Raw genomic sequence first — 20000 nt, 5'->3', positions numbered from 1 at the left:
GTATTTTGAGAGGATTTAAGTAAAAGTATTACCTTGACATTTTAAACTGTAGTTTGATTATTAATATTTCTATTATATCAAATATATTTACTTTACGGTCACTTATTAATGATTTTCTGTCCACCACTGGACAGAACATCATTTTAGATGATATACCAAAGTAAAATTAAATTCACAAAAGGGACATTTCAAATGTCAAGGTATTCTTTTGAAAAGTATTTTGATTAAACAGCAACCGACTAGTTTTGTATGGAGAGTGGATTCGTTTTGAGACTCGTTAATGTCACACCAACACGTGCAATGGATGTTTGATCGGATATACGTTATCATTACTTTGTAGTGTTTCCGTCCAAACTAGGACCTACTCAGATTCTGTCTTGTGTTGGCTTCAGTTCGCTCTTTTCTAAATGTGTGTGTGTGTATGTTCATAGTGGCCATTTTGTTTTTCTATGTAAAACAAACGTGGTTCTACAGTTTATGAGTTTTCATAGACAAATATGTTGCTGTATAGTATATATAGTATATTTGATTCTTGTTCAAGTTTTTGCTATTCTTTATAGTATACAAAACGTAATATATATTCATGGACACACTTGAATAAATACATGAGGAAATAAATAAACTTTAAATAAACAACCCAAAAATATGCAGTTTTATTTGGCTTACTGCATGAAGAACAATTAACACATGAGCCGTGAGCCCTGTTTGAAGAGTTACAGAGAGCTTGTTTCAACACGTGGGCGACCAGACCTGTAAATAAAGCCTCTTCACCAGTCCTCACCCCTCCCGCTTCCTCTGCCTCAACATGAGCAGGATGTCAGCGATCTCCTGCAGGGTCTCCACCTCCTCCGACCGCTCCATCACCTTTCCAGAGGTCACCTCCTTCACTGGAGGAGCTGCAACACAGGCTGTCCTCCCTCCTCCTGCTCCTCCTCCCACACCTCCTGCTTCTCTTCCTCCTCCTCCTCCCCCTCCTCCTCCTGCTCTTCCTCCTCCTTCTCCTGCTCTTCCTCCCCCACCTCCTGCTTCTCCTCCTCCTCCTCCCCCTCCTGCTCTTCCTCCTCCTTCTCCTGCTCTTCCTCCCCCTCCTCCTGCTTCACTTCCTCCTCCACCTGCTCCTCTTCCTCCTCCTGCTCCTAGTCCTCCTGCTCCTTCTCCTGCTCTTCCTCCCCCTCCTCCTGCTTCTCTTCCTCCTCCTCCTGCTCCTCTTCCTCCTCCTGCTCCTAGTCCTCCTGCTCCTTCTCCTGCTCCTCCTCCTCCTCCTCTGAGCTTCGGTCCTCTCTCTGTAAGGAGACCAGAACACATGGCCGTTCATAGTGGACCAGAACAAACCAACACACTGGATAGCACACCTAACACATCCTGTAAACACCTTCTGTCCTCCTGGTTCTTTTAGTTTCTAATAGTTTCAAATCAAATGGGTTCTAAAACGGTATCATATATCAGCTCTTATGGTGCTTATATATATATAACTTATTTTAAATGACACAAGACTCCATCCCACATGGGCTATAACAAACTATTGAAACACTGAATACGACACGAATAACACATCCATTCATTCATCATTCTCTAATCTATGTCTCAACTACCAGCTGTGCAAAACTACAAGTCCCTGATTACTGGTGATGATTGCTTATGATTCCTAATATAAACCGTGGTGTATTCAAATGAGAGGTGAAGTGAAGGAGTTAATTGGCCCATTAAGACCCTGACCGTCATCCATGCTGAGAGGGGCGGGGCGCTCCCGACCCGCTGTCCCCTCCGTGTTAAAGTGCCGTGTCTAATTGCATTACCACTAATGTAGTGTCCACGCCCTTCTTCTCTGCTGGCTCTCCTCCACGGCCCATCGTCTCCTCCTCTCTGGGAGCCCGCTGACAGCCCCGCGCCCGGGGCCGCGTCTCCGTCCTCGCCGGAGTGGGTCTGCCCCCCCGTGGCATGAGGCGGTAGTGCGCTGCCCGTCGAAGCGGCGCCGTACCAGGTGACCGGGACGCACGCCGCCGATTGGGTGGAAGCGTCGGCCGTCTGGCGGTTTGTGACGTCACATGTCTGCGTTGCGGAGTCCCTGGTGTCGGGGGGTCTGAAGGGGTCACTCGGGGGCGGTGGTCCGGCGGCATGGTGAGCCGCTGGCTGCTCTCTGCCGTCGCCGGAGACAGACTGCCTGTCCGCTGGCCGCTGGTCTGAGCTCTCTCCTAGGGTCGGTGTGTGAGGTGTAGGGGGGCGGGCCGGGCGGGGGCCCTGTGGGGTCCACTGGGAGCTCTTGTTGAGGGTGATCCCGTCCTCCGAGGTGTTTGAGGATCCGGCCAGCAGACACAGCTGGCAGTCGGCTGCGTCCTGAAACACACGTCTGCTTTTAAAACAGCAGCCTGTGGGCTGACAGGGAGACGACTGCAGTGTGGCGCTTAACATTTAGCAGTTCACTACCAGGGGAAGAATCAGCAATCAATCAGCAATCAATCACCAAACAATCACAATTCAGTCACCAATCAATCCAATCTACAGCTCCCAGTATATCATTCAGACAACTGAACTGTCAAAAGCGCTGAGTCAATAGTTGTATAATGTTAATAAAATATTGAACGTACACTCTCAGAGTCTGAGCTGCTGCAGCAGCCTATAGGAGAGTAGCTGGGGGAACATTCCAGGCAGGCTGGAAGGTGTGGAAACAGAATAAGGTTGTTGTCCATCACCACATGAACTCCCTAGTTATATAACTGATGTTATTGGGGCTGACGTTAAGACTCACCAGGGCTCCTCTTTGTGCAGCTGGACGACTGACAAATGAGGCAGAAAACAGAACAAACTAATGAAGAGTATGAATGTCACCTTTTTCTACCATTCTGTCTGTCAGTATACCAATCCTTCTGGGCTTGTTTTGTGTTGTATTAAGTAACAACAATAACCAATAAGCATCTGTGAAGATCCAATAAGACACACTCTATGAAAAACAGTCTTCATTTAATGCTTGAGTTAATTTCTAAGGACCCAAAATTAGATTTCTGGTCTTTTTACTCGCTGTGTTGTTGTAGTGCTCCATCACAGCCACTTTGGGGCAGCCAAGCTGTGTACGTGTGAGAGGCCTACCGGTGTTATGGTTTTGTCCTTGCAGTTAGCTCTCTGTGGATCTCTGGGGCTCCTGAACGACACAATCCACTTTTAAACAGGAGGCAAGACTCTAAGCAAACATATTTGTTTCCCACATTAAGTTTCAGAAGCTTACTGTAAGGTGGAAACAGGGGCAGGAGTTTCCTCATTCAGATTAATTTCTGATTGCAACCTCAGGAAATGAGAAGCTGAAACCAAATGGAAAGTTAAAAGAAACAGCCAAACATGAATTTGTGTTTTTAGAGACTTTTCCAAAGTGGTGACTACCTTCCCTGCCAAATCCACGGAAAAGCTCCTCCTCAAACGGCTCCTCTGTCTCTGATTGGTCCAGGGTGAAACCGAGCAGAGGCAGCCTATCCTCTGATTGGCTGATTGAAAAACTAGAGAAGCCTTGTTGATCCCTGGCTGGGCCGTCCCTGTAAACACAGAGCAGAGGACCAGGGCTCCATCGAACAGTAGTCTCTCCTGCGTGGTGCCCCCACCAGTCATCACCTCGTTGTCCTACTGAGTGTGGTGTGGTGCACATCCTTTCCCTGGGATTCTGATTGGCTCACAGTGATTCAGTGTTGACAGTGTGTGTTGTGGAAGAGGTGGACCTACACGTTAGCCCCCCTACCCCCCCCACACACCCCTCTTATGCACTTATTGTGACTTTGTACTTCCTTGCACTTAGTAATTAGCAGCATTGTGTAGCATCTTATCCTAGCTATCTCTGTTGTATACTGGGAATGGGTTAACCTACTTGGTACTTAGTACTTGGTTCTATGAACATCCTTACTGTACCGACAGCGATATATTGTTTCTCTTTCTTCTGACAAATGTTCTTATTGTAAATCGCTTTGGATAAAAGCGTCCAGTCAGAGGCTAAAGAGGGCCCACTCACTGGGGGAGAGGGCTTCTGAAGAGGGCCCTGGAGACCGACTGGGGGTCAGGGAGGTAGCAGGGCGTGGCGGCTCCTGAGGACCACTGGATCGCGTCCCTCAAAGGTCCGGGCTGGGAAAAGGGACGGAACTCAACACAGAAGACACCATTATGGGCCTCTCAGTTGGAACGTTAGGAAACAAAACCAAAACTAATTTGGCATTAGAAACCAAACAAATGATAATGAAATTATTAAAAACATCACTAGTGTATAATGTATATAAACACACTGTATCCCGTTTGTTTGACTAGGAAAGAGTAGGGAACACCTTCAGGAAAATATGTCCAGGGCAGCAAACCCTAGAGCCTTAACACTAAGTATGACCGGTCTCTAAAACACTACTGTTCTATTCTTCACACCATATGAAGTCCTATGAAGGCCCTATTACATAACCTGGTGGACAGTTGATTAGTCACTTCAGCCGTTTAAAAACCTGATTAATCCCTCTGCCATCTGGGTGGACACTCCCACTGGAGATGACTCTTACAGGCAGGCTTTTAAGCAGCCTCACACCTGGTGGTGGTTTAGGGGCCTAAGCAGCCTCACACCTGGTGGTGGTGTAGGGGCCTAAGCAGCCTCACACCTGGTGGTGGTGTAGGGGCCCTAACTGGATTGCGTTCTCCCGGTACCTGGGTGTCCTGGAGGTCTGAGGTGGTCCATGCTTGAGGAGATGGAGAGCAGGGATGGAGTTGGGACAGGTTTCGATGCTGGAGGTCTGGTTGCCCTGGAAACACCAAACCAAAAAACCACCACACCAACACATCTGACTCTCCATGCTCCTGTCCTCGACTTTGTAATTGATATATTCTCAAGTTTCATAAAGTCGGTAAAAGTACAAAGAGGCCAGTTTCATCCTGCACATCACCGTATATCATTACATTCTGTTGTGATGGCTAACTCAGTGAGCAAAACCATCAAACACATCCCAGCATACGATACCTACAGTCAAAAGTCAAATGGTTGACTTGGTTTCATAAGATGGAAAAATCCAATCCCAACTGCTAAAGGAAATTGCGTGTAGTAAACTTGTCTTGAAGTGGTTGAAGTGAGGAAACAGTGTGAGCTACCTCCAGGGCCTGGTCTGGAGGAGGCAGAGCAGGCTGAGGAGAAGGGGCTGAGCAAAGGAGAGATGTGGTGCTGGACCGGGTCTGAGGAGCTGTGGTCTGAGAAGCTGGACTCCGGCACCGGGGACAGCTGGGGATGGAGCAGACGACAGAGACTCTAATGCCTCCACATGTTTCATTGGCCTGGTATGTATCACACATGTGCCATGTATGTACCACGTATCAATATGCTCACCTGCTGACACCTGAAGGCATCTGACATGAGGGGTTTCCTCCTCTTCACTCTCTGAACACTAGGAGACACGGTAGGAGGGGAGGATATAGGGAAGGTAGAAAGGAGTTAAGGAGGAAGGAACGAATGGATGGGACAAAAAAAAAAAATAGAAACATATTGACATCAATACACAAGCTGGTATACACTGAGCATTGAGTAAGATCATAAATAATGTACTATAGAAGATACTATTTCAGGTCAACCGCTTGCAACAGATCTTGAAGTTCAAAGTCACATAGATTGCATGTATTGCAATGTATGTATGTTCAAGGCTCACTTGTTCAGAGTTCACCTAGACTCTGCATAGCCTGCTTGGTTCTATGAACATCCTTACTGTACCAACAGTGATATATTATTGTTTTCTCTTTCTTATGACAAATGTACTTATTGAAAGTCGCTTTGGATAAAAGTGTCTGCTTAATGCCCTAAATGTAAATGTAAATATATTGCTAACCCTAACTTCAACCAGAGGGTCAAATTAATGCAACCGCACTATTGTATGCAGTGACTTGAGCAAATGAAAGATGATTTTCCATGTGATCATGGCTGACATTCAGCTCGTTAATACCTGTAATAGGGTTCGCTCTCTGACAGGCTGAGCTGTGAGGGAGGGCCTGGACTCATGGGAAGCTCTAGCGGTCGGTTCTTCATGCTTCTGGGAAGTCCTCTCCCACCTCCCAGAACCGTCACCACAGGCTTGTCTAGAATCACAGCCCACAACCCTCTCATAGTGTGCATATAGTAGTAGGCCTATCTCTTTGTTTGTGGTATACGGTGAATGGGTTAACCTAGTGGTGGTTAGTGTATACGGGGAATGGGTTAACCTAGTGGTGGTTAGTGTATACGGGGAACGGGTTAACCTAGTGGTGGTTAGTGTATACGGGGAATGGGTTAACCTAGCGACTGTTAGTGTATACGGGGAAATGGGTTAACCTAGTGATGGTTAGTGTATACGGGGAATGGGTTAACCTAGTGGTGGTTAGTGTATACGGGGAATGGGTTAACCTAGTGGTGGTTAGTGTATACGGGGAATGGGTTAACCTAGTGATGGTTAGTGTATACGGGGAATGGGTTAACCTAGTGATGGTTAGTGTCTATGGGGAATGGGTTAACCTAGTGGTGGTTAGTGTATACGAGGAATGGGTTAACCTAGTGATGGTTAGTGTATACGGGGAATGGGTTAACCTAATGGTGGTTAGTGTATACGGGGAATGGGTTAACCTAGTGGTGGTTAGTGTATACGGGGAATGGGTTAACCTAGCGACTGTTAGTGCTTGGCGCTTGAGTCTATGAACATCCTTACTGTACCGACAGCGATATATTGTTGTTTCTTTCTTCTGACAAATGTACTTCTTTTAAGTCGCTTTAGAGAAAAGCGTCTGCTAAATGCCCTACATGTGAATGTACTTCCATCGTGTACTTTATGCTGTGACACCCACATTTCCAAAGTAATTTGTGCCGTCTTATTGTATCCCTCTGCGTATCTGGGTTCATATACATCTAAAAACACTCATGGATGACTAGTTCTCACCTTTGACTTCCTTCTTGGCAGCGATCTGGTTGACTATGAACAGAGTGACCAGGTCCATGCTGCCGGACCCGCTGCCCGCGGGCGAGGACGGGACGGGGATCCCCAGGGTGTGGAGCCTACGGCTCAGCTTCTTCTTCTCAAAGAACTCCTGAAGTCCAAAACTATAGAGTTATTATTCGTTTTAATCCTCAAACTTATAACGCAAAAAAGCTCAGTCTCTGGTTTCAAATTGCTTTTCTCTCTCGTGAGTTTACTTACCCTTTGCTTTTTGGTATCACATCTCATCATATACCGACTCCTGTGCATTCAACGGGATGTTTATTAGAAATATATCATGTTTAAAAGGCTAAGACACCCCAAGCACATAACAACTTGATTAAAGTACACTATAGTTAGTGGTGAACTATATATTAGAATTAGACTACACTGGTAGGCTACAACTAGTTGGTAGGCAACTGTGGCCTAGTACAACTATATTACATCATTACATTAAGATACAACTGTATTACATTAAGGTACAACTATAACATTACGACAACTTCTCCATAGCTGATGTATATGTATATGTATATATATATAATGTATATGTATATGTATATGTATATATATAATGTAAATGTATATATATAATGTATATGTATGAACGGTCGCACCTTGACCCGCCGACCCAGTTCATTCTCAGATAACAGATTTCGTCAGACTATTGTAAATAAAAGTTAAGCCTAAAGCAATGAAATGTGTTACGGGTGTGTGGTTAAAGTAATAAATATAGTGACTAAGGATTATTAATTCATTTAAATAATTGAGATTATCGTTGAATTAAATAAAAAAAAATCGATATTTTTTCGTTGCTCGAGCGAAACCAACGTCTTTCAACGTCACTCTGCGTCCCGCCACGCGCTTTAAAACGCATTTAGGAAACGCCCACTTTACGTCAACAGTTACTTACGTCGACACGCAGGGGTCAACAGAAGACACGTTGACTGGGTTTAAAGTTTACTTTTTTACAATCTTAAGGTAAAACTGTTTATTTGAATGGCATCCTGACCCTCGTATGAATACATTTATGTTAGAAATTATTATCAAAAGGGTTTTATTCAGGTTGTAAAGGCATTGGAAACACGCGTTAAACATACATCACCCAAACAGTTAGAAAGTGAGATGCAAAAATAAAATACAAATAACACAAAAAAAACAATCAAAAAGAACATATAAGATGTACGTCTCTCGGCCTGCAGTGTTTAAAAATAGCAGGGTTGTCAGTGTAAAGCGATCTCTCTCTGAGTTATGTAAAAGGCAGTACAGCGCATACGTTCTGTTACGCAGCCAATCAGCGGCAGGCGGGGGCGCCGCCCCGGCCAATGAAACGGCGCGACGGTGCAGCGCAACAGCGGAACGACGCTGGGAAGCAGGATGTAGCGGTCTGTGGTGCAGGCCATCTTCACGCCAAAACATCAAAGGGTATTCTCCTTTTGCGTCGCATTTCTTTCGTATGATTTCCCGTTCCGGAAATCATACATTCTCGCCCGTTCCGGAACGATATCACGCGAGGACGACTGAACCGCGCGGTATTTGTGCACCGGGATCGGGAACAACATGTCCTATATCCTGGATGCGGCGTCTAAAGTGAAATGGGACCGAACGTCCGCCGCGAAGCGCGCCGTCGTCCTGGCGGCCGCCGCCTACGGCATCAAGACCCTGTACCCCGTCATCTGGAGACGGGTCTCCAGGCAGCAGGGCTGCAGGGACGTCACGCAGGTCTCCAAGGTGGAGAACGGCTCCACGGCTTTGGTGGTGAAGTCCTTCGCGGAGCCCAAGAAGAAGCCCTCCCCGGAGCTGAACGCGCTGTTCTTCAGACAGATTGTGGACCTCCTCAAGATCCTCTTCCCCAGGCTCGTGTCCAAAGAGCTGGCCCTGCTGTCGTTACACTCCGTCGCGTTGATCTCCAGGACGTTCCTGTCCATATTCGTGGCGAGTCTGGACGGGAAGATCGTCAAGTCGATCGTGGAGAAGAACCCGCGGAACTTCATGCTGCAGCTGATGAAGTGGCTGCTCATCGCCATCCCGGCCACCTTCGTCAACAGCGTGATCCGCTACCTGGAGTGCAAGCTGGCGTTGGCGTTCCGCACGCGGCTGGTGGACCATGCCTACCGGACCTACTTCACGGACCAGACCTACTACCGGGTCAGCAACATGGACGGGCGGCTGGCCAACCCGGACCAGTCCCTCACGGAGGACGTCATGATGTTCTCCCAGTCCGTGGCGCATCTGTACTCCAACCTCACCAAGCCCATCCTGGACGTGATGCTCACGTCCTACACGCTGATCCAGACCGCCCGCTCCAGGGGGGCTAACGCCTCGGCGCCCACCCTGCTGGCCGGCCTGGTGGTCTTCGCCACGGCCAAGGTGCTGCGCGCCTGTTCGCCCAAGTTCGGGAAGCTGGTGGCGGAGGAGGCCAACAGGAAGGGGTACCTGCGTTACGTGCACTCCAGGATCATCGCGAACGCCGAGGAGATCGCTTTCTATGCGGGACACAGCGTAAGGAACGGGCTCGTAAGAACGTTGCGTTCTGAAAAGACCAGTTTGTATCCTACCAAAACAGTGGTCACCAGTTAGTATCCCATTTAAACAGTTGTCAACAGTTGGTCGATCTTTAAAACCCGATCGTATCTAATTACGAATTGTTAGTATTGATGTATGTAGGTCACTCTGTGCAGATGTTTACACATGACTGATGTTTGTACAGGAGAGATCCCTTCAGCCTCTCCGCTTTCGATTACTTTACACTCAAGCGTAAAGGGTTTACGCTCTTTATTGACATGGGACTCCAACTTGAACAAACTTTCCCGAAATAGTTCAATAATAAAAATAAAAAAGCTGGGTTCAATCCCTCATTTCAAAAGAGCTTTGTCGGAGCGTTTCCAAATCAACATAAACAAAACGACCGCATGGAAACCCTCATAACAAAGCAATAACAACAGTGATACTACTATACAGACAGCGGGCGGCAGAGCAGTTATGCTATTATACTCCCAAAGGAAAGGGTTCAATCCCAAAGCATGAGCAGGCCGGCACCTAAAGCCACGGTGGGTAAACGTGTGTGATGACTGAGAGTCGAGAGTCTCAGTTGGTTAAATTGTCTCTCTCTCAGGTGGATAAACAGTTTCTCTCTCAGTTGGTTAAACTGTCTCTTTCTCTTTCTGGTGGCTAACTGTCTCTCTCTCTCAGGTGGAGATGCGCCAGCTGCAGAAGTGCTACGCGGCTCTGGCTGACCAGATGAACCTGATCCTGTCCAAGCGGCTGTGGTACGTCATGGTGGAGCAGTTCCTCATGAAGTACGTGTGGAGCGCCGCCGGCCTCGTCATGGTGGCCGTGCCCATCATCACCGGCACCGGATTCGCCGACATGGGTGAGAGCTCCGGTCCAATTGGCCCGTTCACCCCCTTGAGGTCACGGCTCAGTGACCCCGATCGAGTTGTTGGCGGTCGCCTGGACGTATCTCGCTGTTACATATCAAATCAGTGTACACAACATTTAACACACAGTCTGAGATCCAGGAAAGTCACTGATTTCACGTCAAATCAATAAAATGTTATTTGTATAGCCCTTAATCACCGGTACAGTCTCAAAGGGCTTCACAGGCCAGATAGTTATGTCACCCTAACTATAGTATACCCTTAATCCCTCTAAAGGCCTGACTCCAGAAAGGGAATCACCCTTGAGAAGAAACACAGCAGAGTGATACCTCCTTCTGGGACAGCTAGGATTGCCGTTCAGCCTCTGTCTAACCTGCGTTCTTGTATTCTCACTTTACTGCGCTGCACTGATAATTTTCATCACGGTTCAGGAGCTGTAATTGGATATGAGCTCAATCACAGGGAGACTGTGGTTTGCAGTAGAGTAGAGGTCTGGGGTGTGATCTATTTAACAAATCTATTCAAATGATTTGATGTGTTTACATCAGGGAGAGGGATGCATACAGGCCTGGGGTAGTAAGGTTTCACTAGACTTCCGTGGTCCAGTGTTTTGTATTTATTCACCATATACTCATACACAGTTATATTATACACTCACCGCTGTACACCGGCACAGTGGGCAGTGACTGCCTGTTAAGTCTGATGGTGTCTGGACAGTAAATATTAATATTAAGGGTTGACTAAAACACTAAACAATCCACATAATCAGCAGGATGCTAAACTGTAAGCCTCCAAACGGTAAGCCTCCAAGTTGGAAGGATTCTCTTAAACTGTTATGAGGTTAAATGTATGTTTTGTGGGAGAAAAATATTGCATACATACTACAAATCATTGAGTAATAGGGACGCCTTACCTGCCACTCATAGCGTAAAAAGTAAATAACCTGTAGTATATGACCAACCAATTTATAATCTAATAATCATAAACAAGAAGCAATTATCACTGCAGGTGACTTAAACAATCTGTCTTGTTTTACTGGGGTTGTAAACGAGACGGACGTAGCGGTAAACTTTAGCTTGTGAAGATAACCATCAACTATTCCATAACCATAAATCTTTCTCCTTCTCTCGCTCTGTCTCTGTATGTCTCTCTCTCTCTTGCTCTCTGTCTCCTTATGTCTCTCTCTCTCTCTCTCTGTGTGTCTCTCTCTGTGTCTCTCTCTCTGTGTCTCTCTCTCCCCCTCTCTTCCTCTCTCTCTTCCTCTGTCTCTTTATGTCTCTCTCGTTCTCTCTCTCTCTGTCTCTGTGTCTCTCTCTCCCCCTCTCTTCCTCTGTCTCTTTATGTCTCTCTCCCTCTGCAGAAGTGGTGGACGGCCCGGTCCAGGTGATGGTGAGCGAGCGCACGGAGGCGTTCACCACGGCCCGTAACCTGCTGGTGTCTGGAGCCGACGCCATCGAGAGGATCATGTCCTCGTACAAGGAGGTGAGCGACTTGAATCACTAGTGGTCTATCCAGCAAAACAATGTCACGGTTCAATAAGATCCTGACATTTACTGTATTAAAACAGGAAGCTCAAGCAAATGCGTGCGTTAAAACAGACGTGAATTAAAGCAACATGAAAGCAAATGGTTCATAGGTAGAAGCAGTGCCAATGTTTTGGGTTTCCACATGCACAGAAAGCAGCGTCCGTTTCCCCCGTAGGGTTTACAGTGACGGCTGTATGACAGTGTTGTTACTGCTGTAAGGACTGCTGTCATGTCATGCTGTCACTCTGACATTATACTATCTTCTGTTTCTGTTTCTTATCCTATGTGTATCTGCTAGGATGGAAAGTATTTAAATTGGACACATCAGACGTAGGTATGTTTTGCTTAGATGAGATCACCATACCGTTTTAATCAGACTCGGTAGCAGTTCAGAAGGTATTGTATTCAGAGGGTGAAAGTGGATGAAAGGCTCCCAGCAGCAGTATGTGCAGAGGTTATGGTGACAGAGTGGGCGACGGTCACAGCATGGTCAATGCTCCTTCCACAGGAGCAATGACCTGGGATGACCTTTTACATTGAGGTGAATCGTGGTCTAGCATCCCGGTGTAACAAGAGGTATTAAGTTGTTATACTGCATAGTCTATGCAGCAGCGTTCGATTTAAATCAATGTAATGTGAAATACTCATTTCTTCATACATAAACGGAGCCGAACAGCAAACATGCCTAATGCTGTCAGAATGGAACTATTGTGTGGAGATCTGTAAGAGGATTGGGCTGTGAAAGGAGGTCTGTTCTGTTTCGTTCTTGAAGTGCATGCGTGAATAAGTGAATGCAGTAGTGCGTGCGTTGTTCTTGTGACTGACTGGAAGAATAAGGCCCAACGAGTGGATTGGATCGTTATTAGCCACGCAAGAGTCTGAAACTCACTTCAACTCACTTTAAGGTTGTCTGTGTGCAGGCAGAGCAACGTTCTCATAGAAACGGTGAGGTTGAACTGTCACAATACATTTAGGTAAGTTAAGGTCAGGGGGTAAAGCAATGCATCGTGGGAATTGGCCCACAGTAGTCTATGCAGTTAATGGGCAGCTTGTTTACATTTCCTTCTAATATAGTCAGGTGACATTAGTATATATGAAGTTGGGCAGGCTGGTCTAGTGGCCAGGCTGAGTGACTCCCGGCTGGAAGGTCCTGGGTTCCGTCCCTCTGCAGGCTGACAGCGGGAGCCTGGACAGTTGACGGCCCGCACCTGAGTTCAGCTGGTGGCTCTTGGCGGGTGTGTCAGGGCAGCATGTGATTGTATTGATTTGATGCAGGAGAGATCCAACCTGTTGAGCCCGCTTCTCTGCCCTCTGCTCCGAGTCACGATGCAAAACACTGTAGCCCGGGGCAATGAGAAGGGCGGGCTGTGTTGTGTGTGTGTGTGTGTGTCTGGATGTGAGCATGCTCAGTGCAGGGCTGTGACCATAGTCTATGTGTTCCATCACGTGCCCGCGGGAGCAGAGTTAAGCGCAGGTAGGGAAGGAACGCATTCCTGAAGCAATGTGTTCTTGCAGCACCGCATGCCTGTCTGCTGAGTCTGGTGCATCACATGCACGGTGGGTGGGGCGCGTTTGTAATTGTTATGCTTTCTATATGCCTGTGTGTGTGTGTGTGTTTATGTATGTGTGTGATTGTAATACAACATGTAAAATTGTGTGTGTGTGTGTTGTGGTGGAGTGATACAGGTTGTCTGTGTCGTGGTAGAGTGAGACAGGTTCCAGCGTGTGTGTGTGTGTGTGTGTGTGTGTGTGTGTGTGTGTGTGTGTGTGTGTGTGTGTGTGTGTGTGTGTGTGTGTGTGTGTGTGTGTGTGTGTGTGTGTGTGTGTGTGTGTGTGTGTGTGTGTTGTGGTAGAGAGACGGGTTTCTTCGAGTGTGTGTGTGTTGTGGTAGAGAGACGGGTTCCTTCGAGGGTGTGTGTGTGTTGTGGTAGAGAGACGGGTTCCTTCGAGGGTGTGTGTGTGTGTTGTGACTAACACTAGCTCATCCGGTCGGGACACGGCGCTGCGCCCTGGGCTCTTCATCTCCCATCACGTGTGGATCCAGTACAATAACACTGACCGCTCCACGGTCACAAACGGTAACTACAGTCACAAGACACACTGAGGTGTTGTTCGCTAGGCTGCTTTTAACACGTGAAGTAACTTGTACACAGCGACTGGTCAGCCCAGCGTGTGTGCGTGTCTGTGTGTGTGTCTGTGTGTGTCTGTGCGTGTCTGTGCGTGTCCGTGAGCGTGTGTACATGTTGTTCCTCCATCTGTTGCTCTTTAACCACACATGCACGCACGCACACACACACAGGCACGCACGCATGCACGCATGCACACGCACGCCCACAAGGAACTGGACAGAGAACCAGTTCAACAAACAGGAACTTGTTGACTACATACACATACTCTACATCATGTGACAAAGGCCATGTAGGAAAGCACGGAAGAGACATTTGTATTCACGGTAATAATGAGTCTTCAGATGGTCCCAGCCTCCAGTGCTAGCAAGGTTGTGTGAGTGAGTTCAAAGCTTAGCAACATCACATACAGGACATGCAGTGATGTGAAAAGTGGCAGAGCTATATCAGTATTTACAATTAAGACTATATTTTCAGTGAAAAGAATCAACACTATGTGCAATAGGGGTAGGCCTTGATGTAAATAAGGGATCTGTGAGAAACATGAAAACATTTGAAAAGCAAAGAAATATTTGCGTTCGCAAAGTGTGTGTGTGTGTGTGTGTGTGTGTGTGTGTGTGTGTGTGTGTGTGTGTGTGTGTGTGTGTGTGTGTGTGTGTGTGTGTGTGTGTGTGTGTGTGTGTGTGTGTGTGTGTGTGTGTGTGTGTGTGTGTGCGCCCACAAGAGGGACTATGTGTAACGTAGTGGGGTCCCTGGTGATCACGGGTCCCGGTCCTGATGGCGGGGGACAGGCGCCGTGCCTCAGCCTCTCCGCTGTGCTGTGAGTGCGGAGGCTCTCTCCTGACTGAGCCGCTGAACCAGCCTGTCGTTAGGGTGGTGGATCCCCCGGGACCCCCCGGGACCCCCCCCCCGGGCTCCGGCTCCGCACCTGCCGCTCCAGCGGTGCGTTGAGCGCGCTGCTCCCTGCGGGGGCCTCCTGCGCTGTATCCTGACAGGATGCTCTCTGCAGCTCCACAGGGCTGAGGGGTCCTCGGGGAGACTGTGTGTGTGTGTGTGTGTGTGTGTGTGTGTGTGTGTGTGTGTGTGTGTGTGTGTGTGTGTGTGTGTGTGTGTGTGTGTGTGTGTGTGTGTGTGTGTGTGTGTGTGTCCCGTATACAACAAAGGTAGCTAGGATAAGATGCTACACAATGCTAAGCATTATTTTCAAGTGCAAGGATGAACAACATACAGTTCTGTTTACTAACAGCTGTGCGTATGTTTATGTACAAACATAAAACGTTAAGTTTGGTCTCTCTTGTCTCTTTTCTTTTAAAAAGAAAAACACACAAACATGGTGTTTGAGTTGCACTTCAGAGTCTTTGTTCCAGGATATGGTCTGGTCTCACAGGGCCCTTTGATTAATGTACCAGAGCCACTGATATGCTGATGTCCTCGGTCACATGTGGCCATGCAGAACGCCTGCTGAGATGTTGGCTCCTCATGAGAAGGCTGAGTCAACAGCCTGTGGCCCCCTCACTCAGTTTGTCTCTAATGTTTCTCTCTTTGTCTTTCTGGTGGTGTTTGTAATCCTTCTTTCCTTGAAGGTCCCCTCTTCCATGCAATGGTTTGTTCAGTTGTATAAATGTGAGCCTTTATAGTCTTCCGTTGTCCTGGGTGTGACGAGAATCTGTGTGGCAGAGTTGGTCTAATAAGTAGAACACAACTAGAGAAGTTTATCGCTATCATATTTCCATATTTGTCTTTCTTATTACAATGTGTTATTTGACTCAATGTGCTAAGTGGCTAATGCATAAGCTGTCATTATAATGTTAACATTATGTTGTTGTTGGGTTAGGGTTGATGTTATTATTGTTGGTCATGCTATTTCTCTCTGTCAACTCTCAAATCAGCTCTGTACTTAGGTATCTGTGCTGTGTGTCTCTCACTCACTGCCTCACTCACTCACTCTCTACCTCTCTCTCTCTGTATCTCTACCTCTGTATCTCTCTACCACTCCCTCTTTCTTTCTCGCTCTCTGTATCTCTGTATCTCTCTACCATTCACTCACTCTCTGTATCTCTCTACCACTCACTCACTCTCTCTACCTCCCTCTCTCTATATCTCTCTACCACTCCCTCTCTCTTTCTTTCTTTCTTTCTTTCTTTCTTTCTCACTCTCGCTCTCTGTATCTCTCTACCATTCACTCACTCTCTCTATCTCTCTACCACTCATTCACACTCTCTCACACGTGTGGTATAAACGAGATAAACCCGGTCACTTCAACCTGTGCGATCGCTCGTGTCGGGGTCACTGTGTGCTACCGGTCGATGATGTTGCCGTGGGGATGACCTTCGACCCTGTGTGTTTTATTTTATGTTTTTTATTTATTTATCCAGTTGAGTCCCATTGAGACCTTTAGCCTAGTTTCAAGAGAGACGTATAGATATAGACGTATAGACGTATAGATATTGCACAAAAAACATGATGAAACATAGAAACAGAGCACGCAGACAATACACAAAAATACTACGTGACATAGAAACAGAGCACAGAAAAGACAGCTTCAACAAAACATACATAACACTGGGAAGGTTAAATGACAAGAAACAGGTAAGACAAAGCAAGACAGATGACGCACAAAACCACACTGAAACACACTGATAGGGTTGTTAGTGAAAGCATCTACAGTACTAAGGTGCTTGAGTCATTTTTTTAAATGGTTAAGAGGAATAGCAACAGATACCTTAAGATCCTTTTGATGAGTGTGTGTGATTTGGCATTTAAGAGTCCTTCTAGCTTGAAGAGTAAAACATGGTGTGTGTGTGTGTGTGTGTGTGTGTGTGTGTGTGTGTGTGTGTGTGTGTGTGTGTGTGTGTGTGTGTGTGTGTGTGTGTGTGTGTGTGTGTGTGTGTGTGTGTGTGTGTGTGTGTGTGTGTCCAGGTGACGGAGCTGGCGGGCTACACGGCGCGGGTGCACAACATGTTCCTGGTGTTCGGCGAGGTGCAGCGCGGCGTGTACAAGCGCTCCGAGGAGTCCACCAACGCCAGCGGCGCCGAGACCAAGAGCAAGACGCCGCTGCACCTCGAGGGCCCGATGGAGATCAAAGGTCAGCGGCAGCCTGAGCGTTAGCCTGAGCGTTAGCGTTAGCCTGAGTGTTAGCGTTAGCATGAGTGTTAGCGTTAGCCTGAGTGTGAGCGTTAGCCTGAGTGTGAGCGTTAGCGTTAGCCTGAGCGTTAGCATTAGCCTGAGTGTGAGCGTTAGCCTGAGTGTGAGCGTTAGCCTGAGTGTGAGCGTTAGCCTGAGCGTTAGCGTTAGTCTGAGCGTTAGCCTTAGCGTTAGCCTTAGCGTAAGCCTGAGCGTTAGCGTTAGCCTGAGTGTGAGCGTTAGCCTGAGCGTGAGCGTTAGCCTGAGCGTTAGCGTTAGCCTGAGTGTGAGCGTTAGCGTTAGCCTGAGCAGACTCTGAGATACACACACAACACATTAGCATTAGAAAGAGATTCCACACACAGTCACACAAAACATATAAGCATCAGATAGAGAACACACACACACGCACACGCACACTGGCACACATACACTGGCACACACACACACACACATTGCCACACACACACACACACTGGCACACACACTCACACACAATGGCTTAGCATTAGATAGAGATCTCTCACACACACGGCTTATCAGCTGTGTTTATTTGCATTACCATATCCTGTGTAGATACACAGAACATGTTGTGTGAGGAGAGGCGGGATATGCTGGTGGTAAGGATGTTGGACACTAGTCCACAGACACGCTAATGACAGAGCTAGTGACGCTGTCCCCAGGCTGGCAGGGATCGATGAGTAATTGTGTGTGTGTGTGTGTGTGTGTGTGTGTGTGTGTGTGTGTGTGTGTGTGTGTGTGTGTGTGTGTGTGTGTGTGTGTGTGTGTGTGTGTGTGTGTGTGTGTGTGTGTGTGTGTGTGTGTGTGTGTGTGTGTCTCTCTCTCCAGGGCACGTGATCGACGTGGATCAAGGGATCGTGTGTGAGGACGTCCCCATCATCACCCCCAATGGAGACGTGGTCGTCTCCTGCCTCAACTTAAAGGTGGAGCTCCTGATTCTCCTTCTCCTCCTTCCCCCTCCTCCTCCTCCTTCACCCTCCACCTCCTTCACCTTTCGCCTTCTGCCTCACCTCCTTCCTCCTCCACCTCATCCTCCTTCACCCTCCACCTCCTTCCCCCTCCACCTCCTCCTCCTTCACCCTCCACCTCCTCCCTCCCTTCCTCCTCCACCTCATCCTCCTTCACCCTCCACCTCCTTCCCCCTCCACCTCCTCCTCCTTCACCCTCCACCTCCTCCCTCCCTTCCTCCTCCACCTCATCCTCCTCCCTCACTTCCTCAACAATCACTTACATCGCCTCACCTTCCTCCTGAATAATCGTGTGTGTGTGTGTGTGTGTGTGTGTGTGTGTGTGTGTGTGTGTGTGTGTGTGTGTGTGTGTGTGTGTGTGTGTGTGTGTGTGTGTGTGTGTGTGTGTGTGTGTGTGTGTGTGTGTGTGTGTGTGTGTGTGTGCGCGCAGGTGGAGGAGGGCATGCACCTGCTGATCACCGGCCCTAACGGCTGTGGGAAGAGCTCTCTGTTCCGCATCCTCAGCGGCCTGTGGCCGGTCTACGGGGGCGTCCTCTACAAACCCTCCCCCAAGCACATGTTCTACATCCCCCAGAGGTACACACACACCACGCACCACCCGCCACGCAGCACCCGCCACCCACCACCCACCATACACCATACACCACGCACCACACAGCACCCACCACACGCCACCCACCATACACCACCCACCATACACCACCCACCACACACCACCCACCACACACCACCCATCGCGCACACAAACACACACGCATGCATCCATGCAAGGCAAGGACACGCATACACCGCATACACACACACACACACACACATCCATGCAATGCAGAGGACGCACACACAAGCACGACGCACGCGTTCACATGCGCACACACTCACACGCATGTACGTAGGGTGCGGATAGACACCCGAACCAGGTGCATCCTGGTGACGTCACATAATCGTAACATTTACCAGGTCGTGCCATTTCTGGACACTTCTGCATTTGCGACGCTACAGTGGGATAAAGGTCTAGACGCTTCGCATCACTGGACAGAAGTGGGGAAGAGAAATCATCTGTGGCTTCACTGTTGGAGTGAAACCACCTCACCCAGCCAGACTTCACTATACTCAGAACAGCATAGTGGTTTGATTGTTTGACTCCCAGATGAAAGGTTCTGGGTTCCATCCCCAATGACCGTTCCCTGAAGGCGTCCTTGAGCAAGACACCCTCACCCCTACCTGCTCCGTGATGACATGTACTGTATCTGAGTTCACTGGATGTCACTCAGGAAAAAGCCTTTGATAAATGACTATGAACCAGTCCTCAACTTTAAAGAGTAACATGACCCCGACGGAGCTGTCAGCCTCCGGCTGTGTGTGAATCTTTTATGGTACTCACATGGAACATGGAACTGTACTGCACGCAAACACGCACTCAATCACTGACTGACAGTAGACACACAGACACAGTGTACACACAGTGCATACAGTGTAAACACCAAACACACTGTACTCAGTCACTCACTGACAGTAGACACACAGACACAGTGTACGCACAGTGCATACAGTGTAAACACCAAACACACCGTACTGATACAAGACACGTTAGGTTAGCAGACCACGCCCTCATCCAAACCAAAGTGAGGCCATAAGAACCAAACATGAAGCATTCAACCAGAGAGACGCAAGAGTGCTGCACTTCCAAGTGTCTTAAGCCCTTCACAATGCAGTCCTCCCCTGCGCTGCGACTAGATATAGATAGATAGATAGATAGATATCAAACTTTATTGTCAGCTTGGCTGAAATTTGTCTTGCGACCCAGCAGCCATTGTATGCATAGAACACATATACACATTACACACGACATAACACAGTGGAAACAAAACAAAGATACATATATAGACACACGCAGATGAGAGCAACTGTCCACCGCTGAGCTTAC

The 20000-nt window shown here is 47.9% G+C and overlaps 2 protein-coding genes across 2 annotated transcripts; one reads left to right on the top strand and one right to left on the bottom strand.

Annotated features, from left to right (window-relative positions):
- Positions 1–777: 777 nt before the first annotated feature.
- On the bottom strand, positions 778–7572 carry redic1 (regulator of DNA class I crossover intermediates 1; the record flags this gene model as incomplete). The annotated part of the gene is made up of 15 exons (XM_084483308.1): positions 778–887; positions 1797–2334; positions 2586–2650; positions 2747–2774; positions 3085–3136; positions 3221–3293; positions 3373–3521; positions 3989–4116; positions 4657–4790; positions 5095–5221; positions 5327–5384; positions 5934–6066; positions 6897–7044; positions 7155–7194; positions 7550–7572. The coding sequence occupies 15 exons, from the start codon at positions 7570–7572 to the stop codon at positions 778–780; spliced, it is 1806 nt and encodes a 601-aa protein (XP_084339434.1).
- A 747-nt stretch (positions 7573–8319) lies between these two features.
- abcd2 (ATP-binding cassette, sub-family D (ALD), member 2) lies at positions 8320–19253 on the top strand (the record flags this gene model as incomplete). Its single annotated transcript, XM_084483307.1, has 7 exons — positions 8320–9434; positions 10125–10305; positions 11673–11794; positions 16884–17049; positions 17937–18031; positions 18507–18746; positions 19224–19253. Exons 1-7 carry the CDS (start codon positions 8493–8495, stop codon positions 19251–19253), a joined length of 1776 nt encoding a protein of 591 aa, XP_084339433.1. The 5' UTR covers positions 8320–8492.
- Between the last annotated feature and the right edge of the window lie 747 nt (positions 19254–20000).

This window comes from Micromesistius poutassou, assembly GCF_964030765.1.
Source record: "Micromesistius poutassou genome assembly, chromosome: 18".
In the NCBI taxonomy this organism is placed as follows: Eukaryota; Metazoa; Chordata; class Actinopteri; order Gadiformes; family Gadidae; genus Micromesistius; species Micromesistius poutassou.
Note: the sequence above shows the minus strand (reverse complement) of the source record. Positions and strands in the feature narration are given on the sequence as shown.